This window comes from Squalius cephalus, assembly GCF_949319135.1.
Source record: "Squalius cephalus genome assembly, chromosome: 4".
Classification (NCBI taxonomy): Eukaryota; Metazoa; Chordata; class Actinopteri; order Cypriniformes; family Leuciscidae; genus Squalius; species Squalius cephalus.
Genome location: NC_137125.1, coordinates 13,598,303 through 13,606,640, shown reverse-complemented (window position 1 = coordinate 13,606,640; position 8,338 = coordinate 13,598,303). Strand labels below are relative to the sequence as shown.

At 38.9% G+C, this 8,338-nt stretch overlaps 1 protein-coding gene across 2 annotated transcripts; it reads right to left on the bottom strand.

Annotated features, from left to right (window-relative positions):
• Positions 1 to 1,670: 1,670 nt before the first annotated feature.
• On the bottom strand, positions 1,671 to 8,128 carry LOC307157331 (guanylate-binding protein 4-like). Of its 2 annotated transcripts, none has more exons than XM_079869212.1 (10): positions 8,053 to 8,128; positions 5,264 to 5,456; positions 5,044 to 5,171; positions 4,730 to 4,839; positions 4,196 to 4,392; positions 3,761 to 4,003; positions 3,372 to 3,652; positions 2,912 to 3,124; positions 2,698 to 2,800; positions 1,671 to 2,275 (listed from the first exon to the last, which is right to left on the bottom strand). In XM_079869212.1, the coding sequence occupies exons 2-10, from the start codon at positions 5,436 to 5,438 to the stop codon at positions 1,833 to 1,835; spliced, it is 1,893 nt and encodes a 630-aa protein (XP_079725338.1). In that variant the 5' UTR covers positions 5,439 to 5,456; positions 8,053 to 8,128; the 3' UTR covers positions 1,671 to 1,832. The 2 variants fall into 2 exon arrangements, with proteins under 2 accessions (XP_079725338.1, XP_079725337.1); XM_079869211.1 differs by lacking the exon at positions 8,053 to 8,128 and adding an exon at positions 6,170 to 6,242.
• Positions 8,129 to 8,338: the final 210 nt, after the last annotated feature.

Sequence of the window (8,338 nt, the reverse complement as noted above, 5' to 3'; positions counted from 1 at the left end):
GCTCTTCGAATGCATTCAACCACATGAGCATCTACACTGCGAAAGCAATCCTGTCAAATGTGTTTTTGACTACCTCTGGAAGTGGTCGATAGTGGACAAGCTCAAAACATTTTAGACTCTATTTACACCTCTCTATTGCAATGTAAATATTTGTATAGTTTAGTGGGGCATACATATGGCACAATTTCATTGAAGAGAAATGGACAAATCTAATTACCTCATTATTTGTCTCAGTTACTTGTCTGAATATTAATAGATAGTAGTACTCAGATTTTTAACCACTCTGTCGCATACAGTATACACAAGCACACACACACTGTTTATTTTTTTATATTTTATTTACAAATACCATCTGTTTATTTGATGCTTACTTGGAATGCCAGATAAACAGTTGGATCACTAATTAACCAATTTGTCACTGCTTATAATTACTTAGCAATGTCAAATAAACATATAATTATCATAGATCATGGATCACTGAACACACAAAACATACTAAAATGAAATGTAATTTTCCTAATCTATCACTGAAGTTTGTGCGAAGATAGAATGAGAACAATTGTATTGTTTTATTGTTAGATTATACCTCTATATCAGTGGTCGGGAACCTATGGCTCGCGAGCCACACCTGGCTCTTTGACAAAAATCATGTGGCTCGCGAGGTCTCTCACCCTTTACCAACAAACGATCGATAAAAAAAAAAAAAAAGTTCTCTCTGCAGAAAAAGCAGCCAATTACAATTCCCTTTTTGTAGCCTACAGCCTACCGAAGTTAATGAAACGTTTATGATAATAATAATATTCAAGTTGTACCGGAAAAAGTGCGTGTTCAGTGCTGTTCGCGAGTGTCACGAGTCACCACAGCAAAACTAACCACTTACGTTTCTGTGGTAACCTACAGCTCCTGCACTGGATTCAAGCAGCTGTAGCTTGTTTAAAGTAATGACGAAAACATTTTTTAGAACAGCAGCGAAAATGTAAAAGTAGGCTATATAAACTTTAATATATCCTTTTATTGAAACGGGTGCTTTTTGACATTTCGGACACATTTCACCCGATGGTACTTTCACTTATGCCGCAGAGACCCTTTATGTCCTATAAATGTGTTGTATTTTTGATAATCCGCGCAGATTTCAGTTGATTCTGTTCAAACATGAATGAATGAGAAAGAAAAGAGCAGGATGTGCTTTATATTGAAAATAAATATTAAAAGCGTGATAAGTCGCGAAAGAGAACTGAATTCTACTGACAGGATGCTGTGCGCGTGCTCCGAGCGCAACACGGACAAGCATAGTAGGCCTAGCCTTTGTCTTTGGTTGCGCGCCTAAACGGCCAAATAAACAGAAATATATCAAAATGCAAAGTCGAGTATTCACGTAAACACAGTAGATGTAAGTACTGTGTGCATTCACTCTCTCTCTGTCTCTCTCTCTCTCACACACACTAAAGAGGATTTATGCTCATCAGTTGGTAACTCAACCTCACAATGAAAGTCCTGCACAATTAATTCCATATTGCAACTTATTTATTATTTGCTGAATATTTGTTTGTTTTTAGTTGTCTATGGACCTAATAATTACTACTGTTGAAATTTTATTGAAAAAAGCACACCTTTAATAATAAAATTATATATATATATATATATATATATATATATATATTATTTTTTTTACTGTGGCTCTTTTGGAAAAATGCATTAACCAAAAATTAAAAAAATGGCTCTTTGGTCAAAAAAGGTTCCCGACCCCTGCTCTATATATACTGTGATTTCACTGAGCAATTGTATGCCTCTGATAAGTAAATTCTGATGAGTGATCACAGAATTTAAGCATTTCACAAGATACAACATCCGCCTGGAGAGCGTGCATTCATCCGCTGGATGGCCTCCATCTGTTGTCTGCTTTGTTGCATCATCATAGCCATAGACTCCTCATGTCTCTTGTTGGAGTTTTCTAACATCTCTGCAAACTCTCTAGCTCTATTACTCTCAGCTTCAGCGTTCTGTCTCTTGAACTCTTCCATCTCCTGGCTCATTCTGTCTGCCTTCTCCTTAAAGCCCTTCTCCAGCAGATCAGCCTGCTCCCTCAGTTTGCTGTCCATGGCACGCTCAGCCTCCTCTCTCTGGAGCCTGATCTCCTCATCCATCTTCACCTTCATCTGTCTCATCCTCTCTTCGTTACTCCGTCTCTCTGCTTCCATCTTCTCTTCAAGTTGTCGCTGCTTCTCCTCTTTCGCTTTGATTTCCTGCTTCAGGAGGGTCGCTTTCTCTGTTTCCTCTGGTCATTCATTGACAAAAACAAAAAAAGGGAAAGAGATGTATTATAGAGACTCAAACTATGTGATTAAGAGTGTATTCTGGTGTAAGACATAAGATATTGTTTTAATATATGATTCACATACAAATACTCCTTTTAAGAGGAACACTTCATTCCACTTTCAACTTCCAAAGAGATTATTTTCATCTAAGTTGCACTCTTTTCAAAAACATGGGCTGCAGTTGTTATTGCAGGGTGCAATTCTTGGACCCTTGAAACAGCTTGTACCAAAATAAGAGGCTGTTACTTCATCTTGTCCATGTGTCCTTCAGTGTCCAGCAGCACTCTCACAAGTACCTAAATCTTTGAGCACCTCTTTCACAAGGACTCTGGTATGAGCTTACAAACATGGAAAATGGGATTTAAAGGCTTAAGACTCTCACCCTTAATAATTTTTTCCTTCTCGGTCAGTTTTTTGTCAGCCTGCAGAATTGCTTTTGATTCCACAGACTTCTGCTTCAGAAACTCCTCCAGGACCTCTTCAGCCTATTACATACAGACACATATAGAAAAAAAAAAGATAATTATGACGATGATCATATGTCTGTACTGTGCAGTATGTGTATAGAAGTGTAATAAGTGTAATATGGGCAAGACCTTGACTTCTTTATTGGCCTGATTTTTATAATTCTTCACAATGTCCTCCAGATCCTTGCAGAAGAGATCATAGCCACCAGGTTTGGCATAGAAACCCTGCTTGAGTTTTTCTGTCATTGTTTCAGAGAGCGATGACAAGAAATCCTCGCATCGTCTCTTTGAAGCTTGCTCGTTTTGGCACAGGTATCCATCAAAGAGTTTATTAATGTTTTCCTAAAAAACACAACATGCACCAGAGGAGATTTCATCTACGTATACTCTGACATCTCTTCATACCATTGAACCCCAGGAGAGGACAGTGAAATAATCACACTGATTATTGGATTTGTATTCAGAACCAACAAAGGGCCAGAAGAGAGATTGCATTGTTAAGTTGGTTACCCAGTGTTACTGAGTCAACAGTTCACAGCATCATCCTAAATTAACTGAAACTGAAAATCCGTGAAGAGATTCGGTCTACCTCTAGACATTTCAGGTACTTCCCGTCAGTGTCCCTGAAGGAACGCTTCATGAAGGTTTGTGTCGCCATATTGCTGAGACGTTGGTGTTCTGAAGACACATCCTTCAGTTCCAGAGGGAAGGATCCCTTCAGCTTCTCCATTCCCCTCTTGTAAACCTCAAGACCCTCCTTCACTGCAGCCTCATTCTCAATCATTGACATGGCGATCACAGCATTCTCCAGACACGGCACAGCCCCACTGGAGATGGTGTCCACATACATTTTCACCAAATGACTTAGAACTTCAGAAAAGGAAAGAATTCAAACAACATGATATGGGAAAGGTATTGAACAACAGACAGTCATCTGTAAGTACATGCAAACTCTAAACAGATTTATTTTTGAGTAACCTCTGCCATTGACTGTGATTCCATCCTTCAGCTTCTTCACAAGGCTCTCGTGAAAGACAAACTTGCAGAAACGATCTGTGACCTCCAGGAACTCAGAGGAAAGATCAGCAGGCTCCAAGCTTTCCAAACGAGACACATTCTCTGGGGCGGTTGGAAACGGGAAAGTGAAGCACGTCCTGGAAGGGAAGAATTTTTGGATGCATTCCCTGGGCAAGTTGAACTCCATCACTTTTTTTGATGTGCCTGAAACAAATAAGCACATGCTGTAGCTCCTCTCAATTCAAGTATAATTAAACCATAAGTATTATCCAAAAAATTATGAATTTTAAGAGAGTAAAACAAAAGATCTGTTGACAAAATCTAGTCACACAAACTCATTATGATAGTGATTGTGAGGACTCTTAAAATAATATTTTTGTACTATTATTAAATTACCATGTTTGAGCTTCAGAGCAAACTCTAGGTACTCATTCTCTGTTGCGTCTTTGCCATCGATCTTTCGCTCAAGGGTGAAGTCCCTCACAGCCCAGATGAAACTAGGGAAGAACTTCACAAACTCGCTTGAATCGTCAGCATCCTCATCGGCATCTGATGATTTGACCTTAATGCACTCTGTTAGTTCAGTAACATATCTGACAGTTTGTTTAGGTATGAACACAAAGAGACTGTCAAACAACACAATTTACAAACTAACAAAAGTTTGTCATTCAATGAAGTACTAAGCAAATTCTCAACACCGGTGCTAAATACTTTAATATCTATGTATTCATAGCCTAGCTATGAAGGAAGCAGTTAGATGTAGATAAGTAGGTGTAGATATAGGTAAGTAGATGAAAATAAAATGTATTTTAGCACCTTACAAAAAGGGACGTCTCCTTGTTTTGACTACTAAGTTGTGCTGTATTTGTTTTCATTTGTAAAAACATCAGCTAAATGACATAATAGTTATCTAGACTGTCAGAAGGATACTGTAGTTCCTCTACAGCCCTGTTGTCAATCGTCCCTCGACTGTTGTAGACCAGAGTGCTGCTCAGTAACACAGCCAGACAGAAGATGTTAGTGTCATGCTTTGAGTCTCCCTGAGAAAGAGAAAGACAATCACTGGAGATTAATCTCAAAGAAAGCTGCTCTATTTAACAGTGCAAATTAGTCTTTAAGTTGGGTGACCAGACGACCCATTATTCCCGGGACAGTACCGTATTTCAGCTCTATTTTTAGTATCCTGACTTATGCGAAAATCATGTTTTGTCCCACATTTTTAAGTATTTTGTTTTTTACGTCACCTTGTCCACATCTCCGAGTCCCTCAGTGTCCAGCAGCACCAGAGTGGTTCCTGCTTTAGTGGGGTGAGACACACACCACATCCAGATGCCCTTCGTCTTGGACTCGATGGTGCTGCCCAGCGCAAATCCTGATAATGCCACACCAAAAAAATTGTATGCATATAACTGCACAATGTTTCTCTCAAGCTTCTGGATGCTCTCAGCACTGTATAGTTCTAACCTGTTTGTTTCCCTGCGAGGCGATTCATCAGGTAGGACTTCCCGGTGCGGTAGAGACCCACCACGGCCACCACCACCACTGGCTCCTGGATCTGCTGCAGGATCTGTAGTGCTGACTCCTGCACACACAGCTTCCCTTCTGACCCAGTGTCAATCAAGCAGACTGGTGTATCCATGATCACTGGAGAGTACAGCTGTACAACAGATACACACATTTAAAATGCCAATAAATAAATAAATAAATAAAATGCAGTGTACTAGAAGTAAAAAGTTAAGGTAGGTTTTGAGATATTCCAGTAAATCTACAGTACACAATACAGTGATTCCCCAGATGAGCAGCTTTTTTCTGTTTGGGGAAGTTTGTGTAAAAGTGTTTCTCATGTTGTCTTAACACACACAAACACATGTGGAAAGACAAAAGCCACTGAATATACTGACTTATAAACATTTATAAACAGTCCAATATAAACCACATCTTTTAACACATCCAGACATCCACAATCACATAATGCACACATACACGTTCACCACAAATGACACAAGCACACTGAATGAGACTAAAATGCTGTAAGCTTTGTTTGTGTCCAGATAAAATATCAGCCCCAATTCAAACTCCTCTGGTCTATAACTTTACTGGGTTTAGTTGATCAAGGTAATTTGAAGCTGTAGCAAGACATGGTCCTAAACTTTATCAAGACATGGGTGACATCTTACAAGGGTGTAGAGATCACTCATACCTACTCATACACACACACACACACACACACACACACACACACACACACAATTTCTATATGGCTTATGGTGACTCTCCATGTGTAATAGCTTTTATGCCGAGCTAATGATATTTCCTATCAGTTGTATTATCAATACCCATGTAACCCATGGATGAAGGAATGTCACTTACTCTTTTGCTTTACTTGACTTCAGTTGCTTGATCTGAGTTGTACACATGTTGTAGCTTCCTCACATTATATCTGTATATCTTAGACACTCCTTCAGGTCCGGCCTCTTAAGGCTAATTGGTCTAGAGTAAGTTAGGGGATGTTCCTGGTCTCTCAGTTTATCTCTGGTTATTCCCTGACTGATTTACATCCACTTTTATTGACTGAGCAAATAGCAATGTGCAGTTTAACTCTTGGTTTCACTTTCAAAATAAGCAACTGCAACATGTGTTAGCAAATACAAGAAACTTGGAGTCTTCCAGAATGTGTAACCACATTGTCATTGTTAATCTGTGGTGTGTTTTTTCCCCCCCGGAAATTCCTAACAATGTCCCTGTGACTTAATCAGTAAAGATGCTGACAATGCAAAGGTAAGAGTCCAGGAAGCTCATTTACTCAACTTTCTACCGTAAAAAATGTGTTCAATAAGTTTACTGTTCAATAAAATGATTGCATAAAGCCTTGATACAAACATCAAACCTTGCAAGATAAACAACAACACAGAACCTTGTGTCTTCAACAAACACATGTAAAGAGTTTAAATTCTAAAGTCTCTGAAATAGCAGATTGCTGCCATGGCCTGACATGCTGAGCTAAGAGCTTGTTAGAGCTGTGATCAATAAACCGTGTCTGTAGCAACTCGTGATAGCAGATCCTTTTAACGTGTTTAATGGTCAAAAGTAGGTGAGGGGGTAAATTACTAATTTTCTGACAGATTATTTCTCTAGAACAAAGTACAAGTGCATTTTCTGTGCTTTCAGCAGTGTTGACAAGTAAAAGTCTAAGATGGGTTGAGAAATATTCCAGCAATTCTACAGTACACAACACCAGATGGGGTCTCATTTATAAAACTGTGCGAAGGATCCTTACTAAAAGTGTACGTGCGCCCGAAAGCCCAAAATGGTGTACGGCAAAAAATATTCAGACTTATAAAACCATTCGTCCACCAGAACCTGCGCAGAATTCACTTTATAAATCCCAGTCAGCGGAAGATTGTGCGCACATGCGTCTCCTCCCTGAAATAACCATACATGGAGATTACAACGCCTCGTTTTACTATGCATATCCTCATCTGCATATCATTTGCATATGATTATTCATCCACGTGATAACATGTTTAACGGTTACAAGACAGTAGGAAAACATGAGATACAGATGTACCGTCACATTACATTGATAAAAATCATTTAGGAGCCTATACTTGCCCTGTTTTTGAATAAATAAATCAAATAGTGTAAAATATATTTCAGAGGAAGTTTTTTATCAACTTATGGGGCCTCAACTCAGGGCCTGTTTTGTGCGTACGCAACGGTTCTAAATGAGGCCCCTGATGAGCAGGTTTTCCTTTTTCTGTTTGGGGACGTTTCTGTAAAAGTGTTTCTCTTGTCGTCTTAATAAACACATACACACATAGAAAGAGATACAAACAAAAGCCACAGAATTTACTGACTTGTATACATGTATAAACATTCCAATATAAACCATATCTTTCAACACATCCAGACATCCACAATCACATAATGCACACATACACACGTTCACCACAAATGACACAAACACACTGAATGAGACTAAAATGCTGTAAGCTTTGTTTGTGTCCAGCTAAAATATCAGCCCCAATTCAAACTCCTCTGGTCTATAACTTTACTGGATTTGGTTCATGAGCAAAGTCATTGGAAGCTGTAGCAAGACATGGTCCTAAACTTTATCAAGACATGTCAAAGTGAAGAGTTACATCACAAATTTTAAAGCACACACACACACAAATTTATATATGGCTTATGGTGACTCTCCCTATGTGTAATAGCTTTTAACCTGAGCTAACGATCATAGGAACATCACTTACTCTTTTGCTTTACTCGACTTCAGCAGCTCGATCTGAGTTGTATACATGTTGTATCTTCCTCACATTATATTTGTATTTCTTAGACACTCCTTCAGGTCCGGCCTCTTAAAGCTAATTGGTCTAGAGTAAGTTAGGGGATTTGCCTGGTCTCTCAGTTTATCTCTGTTTATTCCCTGTGGCTAACTTACATCCACTTTTATTGACTGAGCAAATAGCAATGTGCAGTTTAACTGGTTTCGCTTTCAAAATCAGCAACTTTATCATGTGTTAGCAAATACAAGAACTT

Excerpts from the sequence above, each read along its gene's own strand:
- LOC307157331 (XM_079869212.1), bottom strand. The coding sequence starts at position 5,438 with ATGGATACACCAGTCTGCTTGATTGACACTGGGTCAGAAGGGAAGCTG. Across the intron at positions 3,125-3,371 it reads AGTACCTGAAATGTCTAGAG|GAAAACATTAATAAACTCTT; the intron begins GTAGACCGAATC and ends TGTGTTTTTTAG. Across the intron at positions 2,801-2,911 it reads AGGCCAATAAAGAAGTCAAG|GCTGAAGAGGTCCTGGAGGA; the intron begins GTCTTGCCCATA and ends TGTATGTAATAG.